This window comes from Fundulus heteroclitus, chromosome 6, assembly GCF_011125445.2.
Source record: "Fundulus heteroclitus isolate FHET01 chromosome 6, MU-UCD_Fhet_4.1, whole genome shotgun sequence".
NCBI classification, from domain to species: domain Eukaryota; kingdom Metazoa; phylum Chordata; class Actinopteri; order Cyprinodontiformes; family Fundulidae; genus Fundulus; species Fundulus heteroclitus.
The window spans coordinates 16,609,112-16,636,431 of record NC_046366.1 but is presented as its reverse complement, the minus strand read 5'-3'; the positions used below and the strand labels follow the sequence as shown (position 1 = coordinate 16,636,431).

The following is a 27,320-nucleotide window of genomic DNA, read 5'->3' as shown; positions in this document are numbered from 1 at the left end:
AAGAGTGTATTAAAAATGTGTGTGTTTATGTCCCCAGGGCGTCTGTCCTGGCTGCATAAAATTGAATTGGTTATATCTAATATATCATCCCCTAAGGGTGGCTGGGTGGGTGAGGAGGAGCAAGGAGGAGGGGTGCAGAAGCTGGGATGGTCGCATCCTGCCAGCAGGGAATGAGAGTTTGAGAGAGGGAGAGGGAGAGGGAGGCATGAGGCTGTGACGTTAATGTCCCTCAGAATCAAATCGATGGCTGTCCGAATCCTCATTGAGCATAGCCTTAAGCTAGGAGGAACAAGACAAGCCCAGAACCAGATTAAACCCACTCGTTACTGCAGTCTTTGTTCACTTCTGGAGTCTGCCGGTGCATTCTCTGTGTTGGTGAGAATTGGCTGGAGGATTTTTTTTTTTTTTTTTTTTTTTATGAAAATGGATTACAAGCAGATACCAAACCCATGCAAAAAGAAAAAAAAAAAAAAGAAAAGAAAGGAAGGGAAAGCTTATGGCACTCATATGGGTACTAAGAGGATGAATGCTGGTGACAATGTGAGAGTGTGAATGTAGAGGCAGGAAAAACATCACTCATGATCCCCTCCTTTTCACTAGTCTGAGCGGCTGGCTGCAAATACCCTCTCCCTCTCCCGTCTTTCTTCACCTCTCACTCTTATCTGCTTCGCCCACCATCCCCCCACCTCCACATCCATCGCCTTTATCCACCTCTGCACCTTTAAGGCCTCCAGACTCCGGGAGAATAAGCGTTTTAACACCACCATTAAGGTCAGGGCCTAAATTATTGATCTGCCACCTCTATCAGCATAACGGTCACGTAGCCAGTATCACAATCTAACCCCGCCGCCCTCGGCCAGCTCGCTGCAGCTACCTCAATTAGAGAAAGATTCTCATTACGAAGGGAGACAGCCGAGGCGAGAGTGCAAAAAAGAAGCAAGGTGGGTAGGGGGGCGGGGGGGGGTCCATTCAGATGATGAAAAAAAAGGGGGACAGCAGGCATCTTCCCCACCTCCTCCTCCCCTTGAAGTCTCCCATCATCACCCCCGACTAGACCCAAAGCTGACAGGTCTTATCCTCACCAAAATGCAGGCGATAAGGCAGCTGTAAAGGAATAATAAAAGAATAATGCATGGCGGATGAAAGAGAAAGGCAGGCAGAGAGAGAGAGAGAGAGAGAGAGAGAGAGAGAGAGAGAGAGAGAGAGAGAGAGAGAGAGAAGCAGGCCAGGGAGGGCGCAGCAACATAAATAAAGATGCAGCACGGCCGGGGCTGGATCTCCTAATGAATTCGGAAGGTCCTGGATCAATAACATCAGCGCGCTGACGACACATCACAAATGCCAAAGAAGCTCTCTCTGCTTTAAGCAGAGCTAGAAGAAAAACAGCCGTTTTGCTGATAAATGCGGTGAAAATGACCAAAAAAAAAAAAAAACACACACATAAAAAAATGGCCTTCATCAAATGCATCAAAAATCCCTCTCTGCAGGCTGACTGAGGCGGTATGTTTGTGTGTGTGTGTGTGACGCTGATGCTGTGAGGAGCATCAGGAAGCAGGAAGCAGCTCTGATGCTTGGTAATGGGGATGATTTCCACCTAGGAGATGAGGTGATACTGGTCGTGCTATCACTGCCATTAGTGGCGCCAATGACAGATGGTTTCTTTGTCTCTATTCGGATTTATTTTCACGGCTGTCAGAGGAAAAACAACGCACCGAGTACATCATTAGCCGGCGCAAATAGCCTGAAATAAAACAACCCTTGACATAATGGTCAAACTGAACGGGGTTGATGCACATTCTTTTTCCTGTCGAAAACTTATGGTATATATGTTATGTTTGAGGATCACTAGGAGTGATGGAAGAAAGTAAAACACCATCGTAGAACGTGAGTAAGGAAGGACACAGGGAGGTTAGAGAGGACTACAAGGAGGGATAGATGCTGTGAAGGACCCAGGAAAGAAAAGAATGAAGGAAGCAAGTAAAAAAAAGACACCAGGATAGAAGGAAAGATGGATAAAAGGAAATAATAGGAGGAGGAGAGGGAGGACAAGCGTAATAGAGGGAATATGGAAACCATGGATGAAGAAAGGGAAAAGGATGGAAAGAAGGATACAGGGAGGGATGAAAGACAAGATAAAGGAGCGATTAAAGGAGTGAAGGAGACAAGAAAGAAATAATAGAAAGAACAAAAGACACAAGGGAGGATAAAAGCACACATAGAAGGAAATTTGGAAAAAGAAATGACCCAGGAAGGGAAGGAAAGACACAGTGAGGAGGGAAGGAGAGAAGAAAGAACACTTGGAGTGATGGAAGGAAGTGAAAAGGGATAACAGAAAGTGAGCAGGGAAGGGTGCAAGGAGGGATGGAAGCAGTGAGGGTCCTAGGAATGAAAGGAGGAAAGGAACAAAGTACACAAGGAAGAGGAGAAGGAAAGGAAAGACAGAGCGAGGGGGGGGAGAAAGGCACGAGTTCACATTTAGCCAAAGGTACAGGGAGTAAAGTCTAGAAATGGAAACATTTTTCTACATTCTTATAGTCTTTTTTTATACACATCCAGAAATCCAAAATACTTCAGGTTCCATACATTTCCACACTGTGCAGGAATCTTGCCTGTTCGCTGTGCTGCAGACGGGTGCCGGGCAAATTAGAGAACGCGTTAGGATGCAAAGACTCTCCCAGGAGTGGATCAAAGTATGCCTTTTGACTCGAGGCCTTGAGAACTCGCCCTCGCTCCCCATTCACTCGTACACAATCGTGGCCTAATGGCATTCCCTTAACATAATTGCCAACATAACTACTGTTCCGTGTCTGAGAGCCATTCCCAAACTACGCAGGGAAGAAAGAAAAATGAGAGGAGATGAAACCGAGCCAAACTGGGACCATCCCCAAAAAACATATTGTGGGTGTTCAAGCTTCCTCTTCGCCGGCTTTTCAAAGCAGCAGCGCTTTGTGGAGACCCCCTGGGAAGAGTCTGGCATCTCAAGGAATGTGATGCCAGAGAGTGTGTATTGCTGTGTGTGTGTGCTCGTGTGTGTGTGTGTGTAAGGGCACATGTTTGTATGCAGCGCAGATAGTGGCGGGTGAAAGAACCGAGCTTCCTTCACATGCTTGTGTCTGCCTCAGCGTTCAAAGATTGAGCCCCGACGCACCGAACGCAACCTGCCAAACGAAATGAAATTCCCATTATTTTTAATTAATCCCTAATTAAAATATATTACTCCACAGATTCCACAAATCTCCCTTAATATGCAAATGTGGCCAATTCAAGGATATTTACATATCATTAATTAAGGCAAGCGCATTCTCTTAGTCTAATGAGCTGTGGCCCGGGTCTGCCAAGGAAAACTAAACGCCGGGCTCAGGAGTGAGTAAGCAGAGCCACGAGGGGACCTCTCTGTCGAGTCAGGACTATCAACCACTGATGCCCGGCTCGAAAGCAGACAACAACAACAACAACAACAACATCTCTGCAAGGCTCGCAGGAAAAGTAACAAAAAAAAAAAAAAAAACCTGACCCCAAATGCAGGGTTGAACACTTGGGCATGAAGTCGCTAAGCTGCAACAGACGCTGGACAGAAAAATGGGCAACGGAGCCGCGAGGACACGCAATCGCCGCCATTAGCACTATTACTTTGTCCACCCACACTCTCGCACAGTCGGCGCAACAAGTTCACGACCTCATCCGGAAAGTCTGCCGCACACGCAGCTAAAACAAATATAGACGAGGCGAGCTCGGGTTAAGCCTCTCAGTACCTTGAAACGCGGCTGGGTCACAAATCACATTAGTTTATTCCCACTCCTAATGGAAGCCACCCGACGTGACCTATTAAAGCATAATGGCTTCAGCATTTAATCAAAAGGAAACGTTTGATTTTTATCAGCGTGGAATATTTTATATCTGACTCCGGGATCTCAAGTAGTAGAATATAAAACAACTGCTTGATCAATGTTCAGTTGGACGGCTTCGGCTGCTAATGAACCTCCAGGTGCCGCAAGACGAAAGGAAAGGAGGTTATTGAAAGATTAAACTGAGACTCCACTCAGGCAGCGGATTAAATAACAGAATACCTTGACCAGAGTTTTCACTTATTAAAATATCTGCAGAAATCAGATGTATTTATTTTTTTTTTTTTTTACATTCCTGCGAGGATTACAGAGAGCTCTGCACTCCTGCTTTCAAATAAGTAATATTGTATTTGTTTGAACGAGTATAGAAATACCTGTAATAATTTTCAAAGAAGAAATACCCGATTATCTTGACGTGCTTGTGGTCATGCTTGAATCTGCAGCTTGGAATAAAGCAAAACCTAAAACCAAACTACAGGGCAAAAACTTTCGAACAGCTCATAGATCTTTGTCTCTAACAATGCTGTGAAAATGTACAGATTTTCCATTTCTTTGTGATTTTATGTGACGTGCCAACACAAAAAAAAGTGTATACTTACAAAGTTGAGTTAAAACGATACCTGGGTTTTACTTTTTTAGGCAAATAAAAATCTAGTTTAAAGAACATCAGTGAAAAAGCAATCATGAAGATCAAGGAACACACCAGATTGGTCAGGGAGAAGATTGTGGTTCATTTACTGAGATTTGCAAATGATGGCTGCACAAAAAATCACCAAAACTGGTGATAGGCGATAATGCTGGTGAAGTCTCAACGTCAATTTCAATAACAATTTTCCTTTTTTTTTAATAGCTACAATAATCTACGTTAGATAAGCCTTTCTACTTTTGGTTTACTGTAAACACAAACTCAGAATTTTAGGAAAGGGATAAATTAAATATACAGTTTCCACTCCAACACTGTGGTTTTATCAGGGGAAAAACTGGCTTCTGGAAAATTAAATACTTAGTGATAAAAAGTATAACTGCATTGTATTAAAATACTTTTATGTGCAACACCAATATTGTACAAACTGAACTTGTTATGAAAATAATTTTTTACATATTTTGTAATGCTACGGCAACCCTAATAAGACGTGGCCGACCAACTAAACTGGCAGGCCAGCATGAGTAAACATTATTCAGAACAGCAGTCAGTAGACCCATGGTAACTTTGGAGGAGCAGGAAAGATAAACTGCTCAGGTGTGGGACTCTTAAAGTCATAAGAAGTTCCCTTTGCAGTTTTCCACAAGCCACGTAAAGGACAGCAAGAACAGGTACTTTGGGACCTATGTGTGCTTCTTCTGTGTGGCAGAAAACTGCAGATCATTCTGAACCCAAAATGCACTTGGTGGTGTCAGCACCATGCTGTGGGCACGTCTTCTTTATCTGCAGTGACAGAGAAACTGGTCGGGATGATGTATAGTGGATGGAGCTTGATACAATGCAAGTCTGAAAGAAAAGGTTTTCTTTCCTTCTTTTCTTCCCACTTCACAGTTATTCCCTACTTTGTGTTGTTGTCACATAAAATACTAATTATACAAATCGAGGTTTGTGGTTGAAATTAGGGGGGAGAGGAATAGTTTTGTAAGGTAATGTAAAACTGGACATGATTGCATCCTTTTTGGTGAGTTATTTAAAAAAAAAAAAAAGATAGGATATTTTAGAGACCTTTGCAAACTCCAGAAAAATATGTGCATGCACATATTTGTGCATTCAAGCAGATCAAAATATGCAGAAAGTAAGAAAAGAGGTTGTGGCTCAAGCAATAGCACCAATCAACCTTCATAACCCTAAACAGCAAGACGTCGTTTGCTGCTTTGCCAGCACTAAGATGTGAAATAAAATGCCTCTCATAATTGTAAAAAGAAATAATCACAAAAACTTTCTGAATGTACCAGGTTACCTTTTCCTTATCAGTGCACAGCAGTGAACGAGTAACGTGTTATTAAGCGCCCTACCGGCTTCATGAAAGTGGAATACTTAAAGCAGATCCAAGCATCTTTTCCACAGTTGTTACACAGATAATACTCAGGAATATTATGTTGTATTAGGGTGGTTTGAAGGAGAGTCGGGAAATGAGCTGTAGGTGCAATGTTCTTTACTTGTTCTCTCCCCTTTTTTTTTCTCCAGCTGCTCTAATTTGACACCTTAAGCACTAGAGGGGTTAACTAGGTAGGGGAGTGCAAAGACAAAGTGGAATTCATTAAGAATAGCAACTCTTCTCTTGCACCCAACCTCCCTCCATACCCGCTAATGACATCAGAGGTGAGCAGACGAGCCAGAAAGGAGCAAGACAAAAAAAAAAAAGAAGGAAGACTAGGGGGAGAGGCAGAGAGAAATGGGAGACGTGGATTAGGAATATTCACAATAAATGTCTTTTCAGCTGAGGTGAGTTTATAGCTCAGCTCGCACAGGAAATGCTTTGACTCAACAATCTCGTGAAGGCCTCGTTTGCCTCCAAGTGTATTTCTGCATCCTTTAAAGATTCACAGAGAGGTTTCAAAAATTGCTGTTTTGCTCCTGACAGTCCTAATGCACTATGATGGCACACCAACAACCGACTTCAGACCTTCAAGAAAGCCCATTTATGCTGCACTTTGTAGGTTGGGTGGAATGCAATCAGACCTTTTCAACATTGTGATTACCACGTACCCGCGCCGTAATCTGTGGCTGAGGAATTGGCCGGCTAATGGCAGTTTCGCATCAACCATCTATAGGGACCTTGCAGACAGGTAAAGTGGTAGTTGCAGGATATTGAAATGGCCAGTGCCTGCAGGGATGAAAGGCCTTTAAAAAAACTATTAGGAACTTTTTTTTTTTTTTGTAAAGGAGGGCAGCAGAGTGCTTAAAGATGAGGGAGCTTTATCTTTTCAGTGGCTTAAAACATCAAACGCCTCGCTTTCCCTCACAGCCACCAAAGCTGCAGCTTGATTTCAGATCTGAATAAAGCAGAGCTGCAGAGTATCATAAAACTGCCAATGACAACGTCGATTAAGATTAACCTCAATTTCTCTAATGCTTTTCTTTCCTTCATTGCAATGTCCCCGCCACTTTTTTTGCGGTTTGTATTTGTAGTCAAGAGCACCTAAGCCAAGGCCGAGAAAGACGTTCTGGGAGGTGAGATCTAGTCCCAGACCAGGACTAAACCAATGTGAGACCGTTATAAAGAAAATTGCTGTAATTGTAATAATGGCGTCGCTGCTGCAAAAGTTTAAAAACAATCTACACTTTTCAAGCTGTCACGGTTAAGAAGTGTTACATTTGAATGTAACCGAGAGATTCACACTAGGTTGGTGTGAAAAATCCAGTTTGAGACCGAGACCAGAGCAAACCTGAAAATTTCAAGAACCACAACACTACTAAAAATATAAATCAATTGTTTCCATCGAGGTACAGCCAACAAAAATTGTTGCCGTGCAGAATGTGTACGTATGTATGTACCATACATGCAAATGACATAACATCCTACCAACTACTGCATCCAGGCAAGCACTTCCAATCCTGCCAATGCACACACTGGTGTCCAGATTAAAATTTTGAAAACAAAAATCTAACTGAGCCGGAATACCAAAGGAAACCTTTCACGTGCTCGTTTCCATTTATCTAACCGAGACATTTTTCGAGACGTACTCTCTGGCAAACCATCTGACTAATAAATCCAATTCGAGCCTATTACTAAAGAACTTTTAAAGCTATCCTTCATTAATGTTAATGGGGTTTTTTAGTGGAGGCTACTGGTAGTTAGGGCTACATGGCTGCTTTCCAAGCTTGTTTAACAGGCACCAGACAGAGATGGATGCTTCTTGCAGTCCGATAGGCTCCGCGAGCCATCTATCACCCAGAGGACCCTCCTACAGAGCTGGCGTTCCCTAACAAAAGGGCAGGCAGGAAAGCTTCTGACTGACAGCTCTATGTGTGTGGCGGCTGATCAGGGGATGTGGTAACCCGTTTCCTGGCCTCCTCTCTGAAAATGAGTTGTGAAGAACGGAGCAAAAAATAACGAGCGAGCAGGGGGAATCAATCAATATACCGACATACGAGATAAATGAGAGACTCAAACAGACACAAAAAAAAAAAAAAGCTTCCTTAATGCTGCTGAGTAGGTACAAAACTAATCAGGCAAATGAAGCTGCCCGAGCAACATAAACTGTGAACGGGGCACGGTGTTAAGGCATAAACAGTTATTATCACAAAGATTATTACCCTTACACCTCCAGACTCGCTAATTAGCACGATAAACAGCCATGCTCCGAAATGTATGGGCAGAGCATGCAATAAAACCCACTGCAACATGTAGATTCCTGCGCTGCACACCGAGAGCCACAAACAAAGGGCTGCAGCCTCTGCACTCCTGCTAAAGCACATTAAAAATAAGAACATAAGAACATAAACTGCTTCGCCTCTGTTACAGCTGCAATCTTTTTTACGAGAGGGACTAGTTTATATATACGTACATACATAAATATATATATATATATATATATATATATATATATATATATATATATATATATATATATATATATATATATTTATATATGTGTGTGTTTCTTGTTTTTTTCCTTAAAATGTAAACAAAACAGGCAGAGGAGGGGGGGAGGAAGCAGGATTCAGAAAAGACACACTAAATTTGGACAGTAAGTAGTATCACCCCGTCGGCGCGGTACACCGCACATTCGCAACGCCCCATTTAACCGCACACGGCGCTTCCCTCTATTGCCTTCATTTGCATACTTCAGCGGGGCCCTGACGGATGAAGACGGATGGGGCGAAATCAGCCTCACTGAAACAACTGTTTTATCAAGGTTAAACTATCCAAGAAGCTCTTAACCCCCGTGCCTTTATCACACTACAGCTCTCCCAATATCAATCTATCAATATGATCTTATCGAAAGGCGGGGCGGCTGAAGATGCTCTCCGTAAACTCAAGTAATAGGAACATAAAGGAGTTTTATGTCTTTAGGGGCAGAAGACTGCTAAACACGGCGCTGAAGGACATGTCCAATAAAACAGGCGGCACCGGCGATGCCAGCGAGCCAAATAAAAAAACATAATGGAAGAAGAAGGAGTTTGCCTTTCAGGGTAAAAGACATGCATGTAGCGACGAGGCTGTTGCTCCAAATCACGGGAAGACGTGAGGATATCTCAAACGCAACATCCTGAGTTCTTAACGAAAAAGCCTTAACGGGAACTTTTAATATTTTCAAAATCGCCCTATATGTCTTGAATTACCTTGCCTGGATCAACCTTAATGTGATGTGGCAGCACTTGTCCTGTCAGTTTAAACTATCACACATGCCTTCCTATTTTGGGAGCGATAGTATGTAGCGGTTTTCTAGGCAGTCTATTTGTGCTCCGCAGACAACCACATGGCCCATGCTTGTGTTTATGTGTGCAGAGATGTGCACAGAAAGTGATTTCCCGGGGAATCACATAGCGCTTCACAGGAAAGCATAGCGTCAGAGACAGCAGTGTCAGTAGTCAGTAAAACGAACGGTGGGAGGCTTTGCACACTGTCTTTAATCTGGAGGTAGTAATTTTTGAGAGCTTTGGTTTTATGAAAATCTCTGTAGGAACGAGGGATCTCTTGATCAAGGTATTTTCAGATGATCTGTATAAGAGTCCCTTACGAAACTCGAATCCCGTCTCCTGTTTTTGGCCGCTGCTTATTATTATGGGGCTGCCTCTCAACCCAGTTGCACAGTCAGTGTCTAAATATCACGGCTGTTTTTTTAATCTGCCTGTAACATAAACAGTTTCCCATCTGTCTGGGTGATGTTCCCCACTCTGCGCTCGGCCCTCCCCAAAACCCTGTTGGTCGGTCGTTCAAGATAGGCTTTAAAAGTTTAATTTTCCAAACTTCACAAATGTCCATTTGGCCATTTTCTATGGTTCAAACTACTTCAACTTATATGATGAAGGAAGGGTTGGACTGACCCGGGCTTCAAAGTAGTATCAAAATCACATTAATTGAATTTTATAGATTACTGTAACTAACAATCAATGTCATATTATTTTAGCAGCGGTAAAAAAAAAAAAAAATCTTTTCTGGTTTGAGTAAAAACAACTAGTTGTGTTAGGTTTTTATTGTTTTCATAAAGGTTATCATACCGTAAGAATTTCAATCCCTAGTCGTCGTTGTAGCAGAAACATTAGTCACAATTTTAACCATGTTTAGGAGGCAGGAGAACAATGTTTTCTGTTATTCTAGTCTGCACACGACAAAAATGAACGGCATGAACATATGTCAGAGGCCTACTTATCAACGATTTCCATCATAACAGAGCACAAGCAAGCTTTTAGCGAAATGCTCTGCATGAAAACATTGCAGCAAAACAGAGATTTGAGCTCAGTGCATAGGCAGAGAGTTAGATATGTTTAAAAACAAATGATAAAGATAACCTCCTTTAGATGTAAAAACTTTTTACAGTGGGGACTCTACCTACGGACACATCTGAGCTGAACACCAACGCTGCATGGGTTTTTCTAACATGGGTTTCCTCTGAACTCATACAGGGTTGGCGAATCAACCCGCTGTGTTCCTCTCTCCTCAACCCTGGCTTTGTTTTGTCAGTAGCTTCCACGTGTTGCTGCTGTGCGTGCTCCCTGTACCCCCCCCCCCCCACTTTATTCTCTGTATGCTACAGCAACAGCAGCACACCCAGGAGTTTTGGAGAAGGGCTCTAGTCCAGAACAATCAAAGAGGTGTTTGCAAAGTTGGGGGGATCTGTCCCCAAACAAATCTTCTGTCACATGAGCAACAACAATGTTCTTACACGTTACTCTAACACTTTAAAATACAGGCAGGAAACTCTCTGTATAAACTGATTTATTTTTCTCAACCCTAGAGACAGTGACGCCAGTGCTGACAAAATTGTTAGGCCAGTCCAAAAAATCCCTGGGATTGAGAGCAAGCCTCCATGTCGTCGCATAAGTCCTCGTGTCATTTATTTCACAATACAATGGTTGAGGTAATGACATCAAGTAGGGTAAGTGACTATTGTACTGAAAATGAGCGGTGTCCATGGTTTTGCGGGAGTGCAGGTGGGTGGAACAAACTATTTTTATTGTCCTTTTTAATGGGGGGACTTGTTTCTGCGTAGAATCCCTTAAAATCAAAATTCAAAATTCAAACTAATTAAAATAAATGTGTTTATTTTATTTAGAGCTTCCACTGTGGTAGTTTTTTTCACCTTGTTAAACATATATAGGAAGGAGCCCATTAAGGCCATCCTGTAAAAAAGTCTAGATTGGAAAAAAATGTCTGTCGCAGTCAAGAAATACTACTGTAGTAGTTATTTTCAGGTAAAATGTGGTGCATTATCTTTTTTTTTTACACTTTTAAGTGCTGGGCCTTTCATGCATATGTGTGGCACTGTTTCTACCTTTAACTTAAATACACTGCATTTGGACATAAATCTACCATGTAAAATCACCAGCCTGATCCAAAGGGCAAATAAAAGTATGTTGATAAAAATATGCCATTTGCTTTGAATGTTTACTGAATCTTTCTGGAAACTGTCAGAAATGAGACTCCTCAGCTCTAACTTGATGTATGATATACTACATTTGACAACACCAAACATTTCTGTATGGCACATTAAGGGCTGTTGTAATCGCCAGCTGATAAAACGAGTACACAAAACTTAAAGAGCAAACCAGCTCCCCGTCTAACTTTTGATCTTTCAAGGGTAAAAACCCCGTTAAGAGTGGCTCTGTAATAAATGAACAGAAGTATATAATTTGCTGATTATGCTCAAGTAGAAAAAAGAAAATGACAGCAATTAACATAATTTCAGTGGGAGTTAACTGTCCAGAACTAACATCGCCAAAGGCAAGCTGGCAGACAGCAGGCACAGAGGAAATCCACAGCTTTCGCTCTTCGGGCTGGGGACACAAATATATGATAGAAGCGGAAACCAGCAAGGAGGCGTTGTTGTGTTATAAATCCTTGCTAATATTGGCGTGACGGTTTGCATAGGGGGGGAAAAAAAAACACTTTGGATTCAAAAGCTCAGCAATAATAATAATAATTAAAAAAAACACGATCTTGTTCATCAACCTTTAAGGACTAAAAGAATCAATATAATGATATCAAAAAGCAAAAATGTCAACTCGCTTTGAGGGTGATTTAAGGGCCCGCCTCTGGGCCACGCCATCAGACCGTACCCGACCTCTGTTAGCGTTGCTGCGTTTGCCCCGGTGCGCTAAACGCTACCTGTGGTGTCACATCTGCCCCGGGAAGCCATCCAAAGCTGCATCATCCAGTGTCTCTCGGGAGCCCCACAGGATTAGCAGCAACGATCCCGAGAGAAAAAAACCCGCCTGCCAATCCCTGCCCCTTCCAACGCGCACTCTGACACAGAAATAGTAAAACACCGCACACCAAATTCGAAAATTACAAGCATGAGACCGTTTGATTCCGCAGCCACAAAATAACTCTTTGTGTGGCTAAATTTATCATCGTTCTGCGCCTCAGTGGGAAGAGTCTTTCTCTACAGTTCACTATCTCCTCGCTGATGCTTTTTTTTTTTTCTTGTTTCTGCTTTTTTTTCTCCTTCCAGTGAAAGTACCAAGGTTACCGAGGCTCATCTCTGGCCTCTTTGTCTCTCGCAGCAACTGCAAGGTTTATTAACATAAATTAGAATAGCTCACCGAGAGAGTACCTTGTCGCTACGCGTTACCCAAGGCAACCTATCCTCCACTCTCAATCCACCTGAGCACGGGCATGTGTGCGGCTGCATGAGTGATTTAAAGAAAGCCAGTGCGAGTGCGCGTGTGCGTGCGCACTCCCTTGCATCTAAATGCGAAACTCCCTCAGAAATGAGGGAGACACATCCACACCCATCTCTCCCCTGCCCTGATTAAAATAAATGGTGCTATCTGCACTGCATGACTCACTACACCATGGCATTACTATCAGTAATTGAAACATCCAATCACGACTGAGCCATCAGCCTCGCTGCTCTTCCCCATCTGACTCTCCGTGGCACCTGATTGAAAAATCCTACTATATGGGATGTAATACATGATATGCAATAGGGTTTGTACAGAGGAGCGCCGGAGAGAGATGCGGAAACACCAGGAGGAACTTTGTGCATTTGTTATTGTTTTATTTCGCGTGACATAAGGGATCGTGCGTTCAAAGCGTATGTAAATGTAGGCATCTGTGTGTACCAATCAACATCGTAAGCAGATATCCAGTGAGAGTCGGCAGCCTCATTGATTGGTGTTGATTCCATCTGGGCAGCGAGCAGCGACTGACAGAGGATCTAAGCCGCTGCGAAAGGCAACCATTAATCTTGGTCCTGTTTAAGCAGCACGTATTAATTTGTGTCATTTTTACTAAGTCAGCCAGGGAAGAGTGCTCGCCGTCTTATGTTTGACTGTACATCGAAGTCGGGTGGCGGCGGTGGGAGAGAGGGGGTCTTTTGTACAACCCCAGCATGCTGCCTACACGCCACTTACATCTTAGTGGCGGCGTGCCAGCCCGCCCACCTCCATCAACTTGCACAAGCATTCATGAATGCATATGCAGATGTTTGTTTTGGGTTTTTTTGGTCTGATGACAGGTAAGAAACACGGTTTAAATTGACCAAAAAGAGTTAAATAAAATATATTTCTTTCAATAATAAAATATACATATTGAGAATGAGACATTTTTAATTATCAAGGTAAAAAAAAAAAAAAGATGTTTAAAAACCGTTAGCGTTTCCATCACACCATAACTATGGTCTAAAATCCTTTTAATGAAATGCCAAAGAATGTACAGGAGAGACTGGAGTTTTCTCTGGCTATATGGACCATAGTGCGCTGCCCCTTCCCTACGTGTTGCTGTGCACTAGAGAGTTATTGCATTTACCCCTTGGTCATGAGACAGAAATATGCGTCTAGAAATGTTTCTGGTTTAGTCATGTCATTAAAACAAAAGGAGCGGCACCCAGCACTCCTACTAAGCTAACACCGCTTTGAAACAATAGTTGGCTGGTGATGAGCAGCAAATAAATCAGAGTTCAAAGCTTATGGTTTCAAAACTACAAAAATTTAACATGATTCAGTTCCTACAGTTAAAAGTTCTTATAATAGGACGCCAGAGAAAGTATAGGAGTGGTACGAGTTTTCTCCAGCTGTGCAATTTCTGATCACTAATACATAAACAACTATTGTGTGGAAACTAAGAGAGCGCCACCTATCACTCTTATTAAAATAACACATTTTTTAAACCACTGCTGGCAAGCAAGTCTGTAAAGCAGCTGAGTTGCGCTCTACCTGAGCAGATAACCCCACTACTTAACCAACTAACATAAGATTGCAATATGACCAGTGTTGTTCTATAAAAAGCAGAATGGCAAAAAAGTAATTTGACCTGAAAGCCACACAGTTTGCATGATTTTTTTTCTTAAAGCTGCAGCAGGAAGTCCTGAGAAAACCATGAACTGAAAACTTGAACAAGAACATCTTACAGGTCCCTCCTCCTTGCTCTCTGCTGCACCGCAGCCTTCCACGGGAGGAGCTGATTTATTTCTGCTTGGTCTAACTCTTTCTATTTAGTTGGCTTTTCATCATCGGTCATCTTCTGCTTTCCTGTTTTTGTTTTCTGAGTAGGTGATATTCAATAAATTGGCAGTTTTCCTGTAAAGCAGTGTGAGCAGCATGTACACGAGGGTGACTGACTCTTCTAACAACCAATCAGAGCCAGAGATTCCTCCTAATTCTGATTGGTTGTTTCTGACCGGGAGCTATGTATTTCTGCAAATGGTGGCAAGACCACTGGAAGGAGCCAGAGAAGTTTGATTTTTTTTTTTTTCTTACAGATTATCTATTTCACATTTTACTGTCAGGACATAGGGACAGTTTTAACAAATATGTAGCGAAAATAAAATTTTTACAAAACTTACATACTGCAGCTTTAAGTAGATGACAATAAAGATATCTTATAGATGAAATTGTAAGTGTAATAGTCAATTTACTGTATATGTTACAGTATTTTAGGTCCAACAGCAATGCAACTGTATTTTTACTCAAGGTTATCACACCATTACAATCTCATGCTGACCAATACCAACTGCAGAGGTTTCAATTCCAACAACATGATAATGTATGTTTTAACCTGTCAAACTGTGTGGGGCAATTCCACAAGACTCTGCAAAATCCAATCAAATCCGAACAGCACCAATAGGGGGGGGAAAAAACAATGGCTGAGGCAATTGAATTGGCAATAATGTCACTGGAGCTGTTGTGTAGACACTAAAAGCCGCTCCAGAGATAAACATCCGATAAAAGAGAAACTCCACTCCAGCCATGAAGCAAATTTCCTCTCTAAAGCAATTTTATTTTCGTTAAGTGGGAGGGCATTCTTAGCGTAATGGATCCAAATATGATCTCTGCCAGAAAACTAAGAACAAGGCCATGTACAGCATAGAGCCCGGTGTCCAGAACAGCCAACACTGCCGGCTCAGATGACCGAAAAGACCAGCGCATAAAACAGAATACAAACAGGTAAAAAAAATAACTAAAAATTGGGAATGATTTTTTTTTATTATTGAATATGTGAACAAATACATTTCTAACTCCATTCATTTGATGCATTTCACTAAAGGGTAAATTGAGAAAAAACGATTTTTCTTGTGAAAGCCTAATACAGATGCTGTCAGCCTGTGACTTTGGCTGGCCAGATTAATTATTCATATGATCCGCGGAAATGAGGGTGAATACTTTCATCTTGAGGTCCTGTTGTGTCTCTGCTGAAGACCTTTAGTTTATGTCTGGCTAACCCTTAGCCCTTACAACACTTCTGATAGGAGCTTTTTAGGATCTACTCAGAACCTTTTCATCAGCTCTAGTTCAAAATCTAAAATACTTGAACTGACCAAACTTAAACTGTATGATTCTCAACTGAACAAAGATGATCTAAAACACAATTTGAGATCTATGAATCCCTTTCTATGAGATATTTCAGGGCTTATTTGTCATTAGGGATAGACTTTAGGATTAGTCAAGCTAACAAACAAAATCTATGAACTCGTCAAACTGCATTATTCTACTCAAATTACAGATTCTTTAAAACCTCGGTTGGTATTAGGGAAATCTTTCCTCTGTGAAAAATTTTTTTATTCTTACTTGAGATGGGCAATTGCATTATTGATATCATAAAAAAAGAACTGTTGCGATAAAAAAAATGTCAGCCTTTGACAAAATATATAAATTCTAATTGATGGTGTTTGGAAACCCGTAAAACATACAACATGACTGGGACAGTTGGCTTTTACTTTTTTTTTTTTTTTACTTTTTCTGGACTATTTTTCACATTAACCATGAATGCATTAACCATGAATGAGTTTACGTTTCAGAATCTGACTGAATGCTGTTAACCTGTACGGTTAAGCATCTTATATGCACAAATGAATGCAACTGTTGTGGTGAAGTACCCTTTTTTTATTAACTGGTACATCATATTTTCATAGCAGTAATTGTTTCCTGGAGGCTGATGAATTTTTAAACACCTTTTATTGTCACTTTCATCGCTCTCACAACAAACACCTTGAGAATATCATGATATAAATTCAAGCTGTCTCGCAAAATCCTCACTTTATTTTTCAAAACAAATATTGCTAATATCTCACCTTCTCCAATGCTTGTGAATGCATTACCCGATAATAAAACAAATCCCAGGAATAATGCACTGTTTGAACATCCGCTGCCCTGGCAAAATCAATAAAAGACATCCTCGCGTATTTGTAAATGTGCACACAGGTACTCTCTAGTTTTACATCGCAACACTGAATATGACCACTCTAACGCCAGATCTGTTATCATGGCTAATTACTACTCCCACCTCAGATATACAGGGCTGTAATTAGCCTCTTAAAACATGATTAACATGTCTCAATTAAGCCAGTCAACATTTGCATAATATATTAGCTGTCCTAATTGCAAGTGAGTTTATGCTGGAGGACAGGGAAGCGGCAGAAATACTTGCCGGTTCTTCTGAAGTGCATGGGTAATGAAGTACAAACATAAAGCCAGACATTAAAAAAAGGACAGCAGATTATTTTTATATCCCGTAGCTTACTTTAAAAGCTACAATCTGCACATCCTCCATAAAAATATATCACATGGTTATTATCCCTCGCTCGGATGAACATTTCTGGTAAGAGGAGGAAGAGGTCCGTATAAGCTCGCAAATCAAAGCCCGCTTTTCTCAGAAAGAAAGAAAAAAAAAAAACTTCACCCTCATTTTGAAGTTATTTATTTTGAAGTTATTTATGAGAAAGCAGACAAAGTCCTGCTCGCTCTTATTTCCGTGGAAACTAAAACATGAAGGGGTTGGGGGGTGGTGGGGGATAAACTGCTGCTTCTGCACTTCCAAGCCAGGGACAGATATACAGTCTCCCAGCTAGCACGGGGGAAACCAAGGACATAGCCATTAGTTTCAGGACAGTGCCACATTGGAGACTAATGCCTCCATCTGTCACTGGATATGAGAGGAGAGTAACAAAGAGAGGCAACACTAACCCCTGAACTCATCATGGACAGCCGTGTCAATTAAATACTGAAAAACAGCAGCACTGGGAGCCATAGTGACCAGTTTATCCACCGCTGCACAGGAGCTCCACGAGTACCTCCATCATCGTTTAGTGTTGATATTAAAGGAAATGCTGGAAATAGCCATTTGACATTATCACCATGCACCTGCGGGTTTATATCACGTCTATCGAGACAGTTACAGCAAAAAAAATGCTTATTTAATAACCAGACAAGTAATCCGTGTCTTAATGCTTCTTTAAATCTTAATTCTGTTGTTTCTAAGCAAAACTTTATGTTTTTTGCTCCTATTTTGTAATCCGTGAAGTTTCCATCAAAACCGTACTTTCCAAAGAACTACCAGGATTTTTTTTTTTTTTTCCCAATTACCAATATACTTTTACCAATATACTTGGCACGGTAGGTAGGAAAACTATTCCAAAACAGATTAAATCATATCTATATACAGATTATAATGGCAATAAGACACTTTTAATGATATCTTTTTGCCTTTTTTCCTTATTTATCTATAAAGATCTCATCCAAAAAGTAGGTCAGTATTCTCTTTAATGTAACGCAGGTACAGCAAGTTAATTAGTCAGGTTGTCGGCTCAGACAGTCTGCAGTCAGCTGCGGAGCAGAAATGTCACTCGCAGTTTGCCAGCAGTATCTTTAAAGCATTGGTACCTCATGGTAAGATCACATACCCTGACTGTGTTTTTCCACTACTGGAAATATTTCTAAAAAGCTGGATTAGTCTTTGTTCTACTTGAACTAAAAGCATGGGAGCCTTATTTCAGTCAGCTGACCGTCAATGTGCAGCAGCAGGTGGGGGAATGCGTAAATCACATTTTGTATGCTCTTTCTTTGGCATTTTATCAGTAAGCTTTTTTTCAATGTCTGAAAATTTCAACTCAATCACAGACATGTTAGCATAGGTAATTGGTGTTTATGTGCGCTTAAAAATAATGAATTTTCCAGAATTACTATGATATTACTTTTATTAAAGCAACATCGAACTTCGTCTTCAAGAAAGCATCTTGTCACAGCACAGCCTGTTTTTATAGCTTGAATGTTTGTCACTATAGATTGAGATACATGTTGTTTCCATCTACAAGTACAGTAGATATACGCCTAAATCAGATTTTTTTTACCACTATTGATAAAATTTTTAGCTCTCAAATAAACAAAAATACTGGGTCTTTTTTCATACATTAACATCAATACAGCAATAGCAATAAAAATATGTAATTTATTAATATTGAATTATCTGAAGCTGTCGTTAAATTTCAGTTTATGCTTTTTGGCAATTTAAAATGACTTACAGACTTTTTTTATTAAGCTTTTTCTACTCTAAGCTCAGACCACTTTTAGACCTGGCAGTTTTGCCTGGTTTCAACATAAAAAAAAAATCATAAAAGTTTAAATGAGCGCTAGGTATAGACTTAAGATTAACTCATGTCCACATGTTATGTAAGTGTAACCTAAACACTGAGATGTGGTCTATTCCTTTTTTATTTTCTTTTATATTCAGAATTGCTTTCTTAGTGCCAAAATCAGCCCAACAGATTTAAAGATACTCATGCAGTAAATAATAATAATAATAATAATAATTGGACAATTATTTTGTGATCATTTCAAATTCAATGAAAACCGATCTGGTCTATTCCTCAGAGGGTCTTTAGCAGCATTTTAAATGGCCAAATATTTTCTTTCACTGCTTTGCAACAAACTTTTGAAAGCCTTCTATTTCCTCACTACCTGTAAGCAGCTCATGCCAACCGCACAAATAAAAATAGTTGTTCATGGCAAAATATGTTCCTTTGCATTCTTATTCCTTTAACGAATATTTAGCCGTCCTGATCGCTGTGAATTTCTAAAACGTTTTGCCTAACAAGCATAATAAGCATGGCAGGCTCTGGGAGGGCTGCTGCTAGCAGGACAGACTGATTCAGCAGGTCTCTAGCTTTGATAAGTTCAAGCGGTGTAATGCATTATCCGTCTGATCACATTAGTCATGCTGGAGCTCTCCATCTGACCCGAGTCTGCATGGATGTAATGTGAGGCCGCTGACACAGAAAGCCCTGACGAAAAGAAGCAGTCCCAGGCCCTCAGATAGAGAGAAACCGGCATGGAGGGGAGGGGGGGGGGGGGGGGGGAGTTGGCCTGAAATCTGACTCCCAGAAACACCGACTTGGTGTCTGGCTTCTCTTACTTAGTCAACCTGTACGTGCCAGCTTCCCTCGCCGTAATGGTTCCAAGCAAACAAAAACGCTTTCCAGCGCTGGTCACAGGATGTGTGGCGGAGCGCAAGAAAACAAACACCGAGAGCTCTTAGTGACTTCACTCACAATGCCGATAGTTTTAAATAGGAGAAAAGTCGAGGGGCTGGGACTTCGGGAGGAGGATATTTCTGTGAAACACGACCTCGGCTGCCCGAAGAAGCGTGGTAACACAAGCCCCTCGTCCTTTGCTTTTTCCACGAGCCAGGCGTGTGAACCTGAGCTTGTTTAAGCTTGCTAAATACTCCCAACGCAGTGACACAGCAACGACCCCGGCGCAAATCAAAAGGGGAGCGAGGTGGCGCGGGGTCATCAGTTAGGGGCCTCCTCTGTCCACTATTGGCATGCGCTGCCGCCTTGTTTGTCAGCCGCCTGCCAATGGAGAACTCACTGCAGCAGCGACCCGTATTGCCGCTGTCAACACTCACGCCACCGACGCCGTGCGAATGGGGGAGGCGCACACGGCCCGTTCGCGCAGCAAACGATCGCTAATGTGGAGAAACTCTTCCTCTCTTTGGTAAAAAAAAAAAAAGAAAAAAAAAGTCAAATCGGAGACGCTGTATACTCGTCGTCTCCGCTCGGAGACAATCTGACTGCAACAATGTAGAAAGCAAGGAGAAGCTGACTCTTTATAAAGAATATATATATATATAAAAAAAAAAAGTCTTGACAAATTACAGGCTGTACTCCACTCGCATACACTGCACTCAGCACATTTGGCTGTAAATGCCATGGTGAAGGTTTGAGTCATTTTCTCTGTCACTGCAGTGAAAGGATTTTCAGTTTCATCTGTACAAACCCTCCTATAGGCGAAGAAGAGCTGCAGCTCGGCTCTTCAGATTCAGACAGGGTGGATTTTTTTTAGGTGTCTCTGGGAGTGTGTGTGTGTGTGTGTGTGGGGGGGGGGTTGTTATTCTTAGATCCTAAATGCTTTTCTTTCTTGATAAAGCTGTAAAGGGAGATTTCTGATTCTTAGGTTAGGTGAAAGTTTGCTGAGTAAAACAGAAAAAAAGGTCAAAGCATTAAGAGGAGAAAAAAAATGGAAGCTGTATTGAAACATGTTCATTTCCAAACTTGGTACTAAACAGAGTGGAGGACAATTTGCAGTCTGAGGGGAGCCTCTCTCCTGTCAGAAGCTTGGTTGCCAAGAACGGTGGGAAGAGGGGAGAGGCAAAGAGGGAAAAGCCAGGAAAAGGTCCAAGTCACTTTGTTCTTCTTTTTGGAAACGAACTCTGGTTGAACCCATGGAGACGCCAGACAGTTTACAAAGAGCCAGGCATTACTCTTTCACTTTTCCAAGCCTTGCAATTTAGGAGCGAGGGCCCCCGGTCTGCACTGTAGCTTCCTCCACAGGGGCCAGCGCTCTTTGTAAATCTGATGAAAATCTCAAGTGTCTACATGTTTCCTCTCTTGTTTTTAGAGAAACCTGTGCCAAACTCTGACTCATACAGATGAAATGTCAGCGCAGAAAGGTTCATGTTATATTAATGAAAAACGTATTGCCTCCATACGGCTCGGTCCCTGTGTTTATTCTCAGCCATCTCGCGCGGCTGCGACGCGACAAGCCAGCCGACAAAGTGACAAGGCTCTCTCTCAATAACCTTGCAGACAGCCTCAAAGTTGTGTTCTCAGATAAGCCTATATTGGATATTTTGTGTTATTTCCTCTCTTGAAAAGCGCCGCTCTGCCGGCGTCCCTCCGAGACAACTCACAACCCTTTCATCATGTGGGCCGCTCTTCTTTTTTTTCAACCCAACGTTAGATTAGGGATAATTCACACATGCCTCTGAGCGGCTTTGGCCCTTTTCGTGTACACGAACAGAGCATCCCTCTGCATGAAAAACAGCTCACTCAGGACACACCATCAAACCCAACGGAGAGAGAGGTGAGGGAGGCTAAAACGACAACAGTGCTGCCCAATAGCAGCAGGTTTCGTCAGCCTGTCCACATATAAACACATATCTTACGATCCATTTTAGAGATAAAAACAGGACATATATGCACCTGAATCCAATTATGGAAAAGGAAAGTGACGGTGAGACACAAAGACGGTGCTATTCTCGTCTGCGTGAGCCCTTACCTGTTTTCTCCTTAATTTCACACAAGACGTTGAAGAGAGCAGGTTTCATTCGATGGCAATTGAGTGCATGTTTCCTAAAAAAAAAAAAAGAAGATAAATTACTAGGTCAATAACGAAGCAAACAGAAACAAGAGCTAAACAGCTAGAGACATGTTTTGTTTGTGTCTAAGGTGACTTGTGTTGATTAGAAAGAAAATACAGGACCCGGGTGCAATTTTGCACCAATTGATAAGATGGGAATCGGCCAACTTCCACTTGATTTGGCTCTAATTGCAGGTCAAACGCCGCAGAATTTAAATAAAAAATAAAAACAGCAAGAACGTTTTAAAATGCACAAGCAAGGTAGAATATCAAATATCAGTTACCTAAAAATCAATATTGGTCAGCTTTCCTTTGATCGGCTCTGACCGGTGAATGGTTGGTCACATAGCCAAAAATGAGCGCGTTCTGTTGGATTTGTTATGTAGGAGCCGGGCAAAATATGCACCGTAACTGTGCGATTTCCGTGACCGGCTGTGAGTTGGGAGATGCAGATCAAATACAAAAAGTTTGACTATTTTCTGGAATGTTTTTAAAAATAAATAAATACTGGAGCAGTACACCCCAATCAATCCTCCAAAGATGAGTAGTAACCAATTTCCCTCGACTGGCTCTGACCGCTGAACGGCTGCTTTAAATACTTACATCCAGACTAAGATTTCCCATCGCAGTTTCAATGCACTTTTTTTTCTTTTTTTTTTTTACAATTAATTAAAATCAGATGCCTTGATGCACAGCTGTTTACTACCTCCATTAACAAAGCAGCAGCACATCGGCAGAGTATATCTAAACAACGCCTGAAAATCGGCACCGGCCGGGAAAAGTCTTATTGGTGCATCTATATAAAACATGACTAATTCTCCAATTAGCCATGTTGTAAACGTAGATGTTTTTTTTTTTTTTTTTTAAACACACATGAAACCAAGTCGGTCCACATCTCTAAAACATTTACACATTTTATTTCCTTAATGTGCCGTCTTTATTTGTAGTGCTGGGTGTAAAGCTTAGAAGATGATCAGCCTCCTGTTATTATGGCACAGGATTACAATGTAAGCTCCTTTGTAATAATTAAGGTAAAAGACTCAGAGTAACTGAGCTGCCAAGTCCCTCACAGATAAAACAGGTCTCTTTTTTTATTAATCCGCAACAATCAGGCACTAATTGTTCATTCTGATAGGAAATCAGACAAAAGTTGTCAGATTATGACATCTTTTAAGTTTTAGGGCTTTTTTGGGGTCGCTTTCGCGCAATCTCGGCACTTCGGTGGGCGTTATTGCTTACATTTGCAGGCAGTTCTGTTACAAGCCACTATCATCTTCCTCCCTTTCCGCTGATAATTTCTCCCCCCCCCCCTTTTCCCCCGATAAATAACGCGAGTGTCTTCAGATGAGTCTCACCTCGCCTGCGCTTCGTCTAAGCTTTGGTCTGTGATGGTCATGATTTGCTGTAATATGTCTCCGATGTCCTGCTTTCTGCCCTCTCCGTCCGTCCCCGCCGTGCCATCCTGCATATGCTGCGCCAGGCCGGGGTGTCCGGCCATGCCTACCCCGTGGGAGTGCATCAGCCGCGGCTGCTCGTCCATCCCTGACCACGGTCCCCGCTGCCTCCCCTCCAACTTTTTTGTTTGTTGTTGTTTTTAATTTGACGTGAAGAGGAGGAGGGTGGGGGGGTGTAAGGAAGAGAAAATATCCTCGGGAAATTCCTCTGGATTCCTCGCGTCTATCTGAGCCCAGACACTCCTCCTTTTTTCCTTGGTAAGCTTTACTGGATTTGGGAGGAGGGAGACTGACAAACCCTCTCTCTTCCCTTCTCGGCTCGTTCTCTCTCTCTCTCTCTCTCTCTCTCTCTCTTTCTCTCTCCCTCTCTGTCGGTCTCTCTCCCAGCTGGTTTAGGTGAAATCTGATCTGAATCGCTGCTTTTGGCTTTGGCCACTCCTGCGCCGCTTACTGTAGGGACGAAGAAAGAAAGAAAGAAAAAAAAAACACTGGATTGAATAGTAAAGATTCCTAATCTGATTAAAAGTGGAGCGCGTTGTGCTCCTCCGCTGTAGGCTGCGTAATAACGATGCGCCAAAAAAAAAAAAAAAAAAAAAAAGAACCCGCGCTGAAGGACTCAACTTGCCGGGGAAGGAACCTGAGCGCAAAGTAGCCCACCAACTGATATTGTTTCGCTTATGTCTGGTAACTGACTCATAATCAGAGTATTGGAGGAAGAGCCTCCGCCCCCTTCGAGCCACGATTGGAGAGAAAGGAGCGCGCAAGTCCCACCTCGGTCCTCTGCGAAAGCGTCAATCATCTCCCCCGGTGGAAGGTGGGACACAGTAATAAACATTAAGAGATGTGACCGGGCCGGGTGGCAATGCGGTGATGGATAGAGAGTGAATATGCTGCCTAATAAATAATTGTGAGTGGCATTGGAGCTCTGACCCAGCAGGGCGGCGTGGTGGTGCTTGCAAAAGACACTCTGTCACCCAGACTATATATTTTCCTGCTGAATATTTACATTCGTATAATCAGTCAAAGGAATAATAAATCAAGGTGGATTTATTGAAATATGCGGCTGTTTGTGGAGACCATCTCATGAGCCTTGAGTTGTAACAGAGACCCACAACAGGCACCGGCGTGTTTATATCCCTTTGGCATTCTCAACCAGGGCCGTACCTTCAGAAAAGGCTGACAAGGGCAGTAGCCTGGGACCCATGAGCTTGGTGAAGCATCCGCTTTGCGTGGTGTAGATATAGAGATATATATATAGATATATATAGATAGAGAGATATATATATAGAGAGATATAGAGGAGGAGGGAGAGAGAGAAGAGAAGAGAGAGAGGAGAGAGAGAGAGAGAGAGAGAATGCGCAACGGCTCGCGCGCCGCGAGTCGCGCTCTCGTCTTCTTTCTATATATATAATATATATATATTATATATGATCTGATGTATATTATATACTATATATATATATATATAGATAAGATATATATATTTATATATACATAATTAATGTTGTTAGATAACCAATATATAAAGGTTGGGTGGTAACAGTCTTAAACTTATTTAAGCTTTCGTAATACAATGTATGCCAGCATGAATGGGAATCCCTCCAGTTATTCTTCCATGAAAGCATCCATGAATATATATATTTTTTTTTATCATGAAACCAGTTTATTTGAAGGCAATGCAATGCAAGTTTTATTTGTGAAGTCAATTTCAGTAACAAGACAGTTCAAAGTGCTGTACATGAACAGAACATAGGAAAACATTACAGAGGACGGCACATTGCAGTAGACGGTACAATTGAATTACTTAATGTAGCTGTACTGCTTGAACCTCAATGGAAAAGTTTTTGGAGGGTTTGATCGTATGCAATCATCTGGTTCAACACTTTATCTTCAGGGCATAACGACGCCATTGAAAGTGAGTTCAAATTGTCCACCCTTATTTGGTGGCTTTCAAATAGATTTATAACCTTACTGACATTAAAGACACATCTGCTGTTTTATTTATTGATATCATGCCAAGCTTAACTTTGTCAAGTGTATTTGATCAATGTTACATGAACAAATAAAATAAATGAAACCTAATTTTCTCCTATTCTCTCAGTGGTAAGATTACACATTGGGTAAAAGGAATGTCACAGCTCATCCTGAAGAACAGAGGCCTTTATGATTCATAGAAATGTCAGGAAAAACGAACAAACAAAGGAAACAATCTGGATTAATCCGGTTGGCCACATAGTCAGCATGCTTAGCTCCAGCAAGTCTTGCCAATGCAAGCACAAGATCTGCTCATCTGACCAAAAATTTCCAGAATTAAAAAAAAGTAAATAAAAAACAAAGGGATTTTTTGTATTTAATAAAACAAAACACATGAATACACTCAGTGTCCTTTGACATATTTTACCTGGTTTATAGGAAAAGTCAATTATGAACAGCCCTCACCTTTTGGCATTCACAACCTCTTAAGTTTCCGGAAGCTTCGAGCTCTCAAGTCATGATGTGTTTGCTGACATTTTCAGAGATGACAGAGGCCACACGGGTGCATTTAGTCAGTGGATGGTAAGTTAATTAACCTCTTAACATCATCCCGTTTAGTTTTTTATTTGTATTTGTTTGTTTATGTCCTTGAGAGTCTGTGTCACAGTAAAACTGTAACTTATGACCAAAATAATTGTGAAGTCTTTCCATCTTTGCCATCATTTGTTTATTTGTTTTAGAGCCTTTTTTTTTCTTTTTTTTTTTTTTTTGCTTTTTAAGGAGCTAAAAGTGGAGCCCGTGTTCATGAATTTTAATGCAGTCTCTTTAAAGCAACGCAGCATTTTGTATCTCAGCATGGTCCATGAGCCCAACATACGTTATTTTTTTTTTTATGTTGTGCCAAAGAAGATGTTGACAACAAATAATCCAGCGAACAAATTCTTTTCATGAGCTCAAATTGTATATATTGGGAAGCGTGATGGTTTTCTAACTTCATACATGTAGACAACCCGCAGAAAGTTCAATCATTCTATTTCCTTGATTTAATTTTCATTTATTTTGAAAATATAAATGACACTCAAAAAGCAAAGTAGAAAAAGGGGGGGGGGGTGATAAGAAAGCAGTAAGGTACAGGAAAATATAATCCTGACCTTATTATTTATTTAAAGGTCTGGATAAGTAATAAACAAAAAGGAAAAGTAGAAATAAGCCCCCCTACCTTCATGCATCATTATTATATTAAATAGTATTAGTATGTAGCATATAAATCACAATATTGTTCTCCAAAACCCTCTGTGGCGTCTACTTTGAGTGGAGGGACCTATGGCCAGTGTATGGTGTTTCATGTACACTTTACCAGCTTCTTCCACTCAGCCGTTATATTTCAATAGCTTCTTTGCACAGCTTGCGTCTTGGTTCCTGTCAAGTGTTGTAGGTCCAGGCCTCTGTTGCGCTTGCGCTGAATGACCTGTCCTGTTGTGATTACTGCCTGTGTATCGTCCTTCAGTCCAAATATTGACTGATGGACTTCTCACTATCACATCTTCAATCTGCACCATGCAGGGGGTTGTCTTTCCATTATGGTTCCTCCTGGGTCTTTCTCTTGTACATTAGTTAACTGCTTCCTAAGACATTAATTTAGTAGATCATAATTTGGGACTATGTTTGTGATTCCAGGATATTTGTTATTTCATTCCAGACAGTTGTCAAAACACTTAATAGACCTTGGACTACCTTCTTCATCTTAGTGCATGGTCTCTGTGTGCTTTCTTGTCCCCATATCAGTGGTTTCTGTTTCCTCTTTTTGCCAGGTTAGTATTCCTGCAGGGTATCTGATGACTGGTAGGGCATAGGCATTGATGGCTTGGACTTTGTTCTTAACATTCATTTGGCTTCTGAGGACTCATCTTACTCTTTATAGGTAAGTGGATAATTATGGCAGATATTCTTGTGGCTTAATCAAAGTTACCTGTGGGATCCCAAAGTATTTCTAACTGTTTTCAGTATCTCTAATAGTTCAACCCCCTTTGGTAGCAATCA

The 27,320-nt window shown here is 41.4% G+C and overlaps 1 protein-coding gene across 7 annotated transcripts in view; it reads right to left on the bottom strand.

The window, feature by feature from the left end:
• The window catches only part of pbx1a (pre-B-cell leukemia homeobox 1a), a 76,733-nt gene extending 52,742 nt beyond the window's left edge, over positions 1-23,991 (bottom strand). For 4 of the 7 annotated variants that reach the window (XR_004931224.1, XR_004931225.1, XM_036138191.1 and 1 more), the window contains exons 1-2: positions 23,208-23,990; positions 21,772-21,845 (exon numbers count right to left, since the gene is read on the bottom strand). Coding sequence is in view for 5 of the 7 variants with exons in the window: in XM_036138191.1 (XP_035994084.1) it covers positions 21,772-21,845; positions 23,208-23,392 (259 nt within the window). In the remaining 2 variants the exon portion in view is untranslated. Of the gene's footprint in view, positions 1-21,771; positions 21,846-23,207 lie in introns of all 7 variants that reach the window. The other 3 variants (XM_036138190.1, XM_036138192.1, XM_036138193.1) reach the window with 1 other exon arrangement.
• Positions 23,992-27,320: the final 3,329 nt, after the last annotated feature.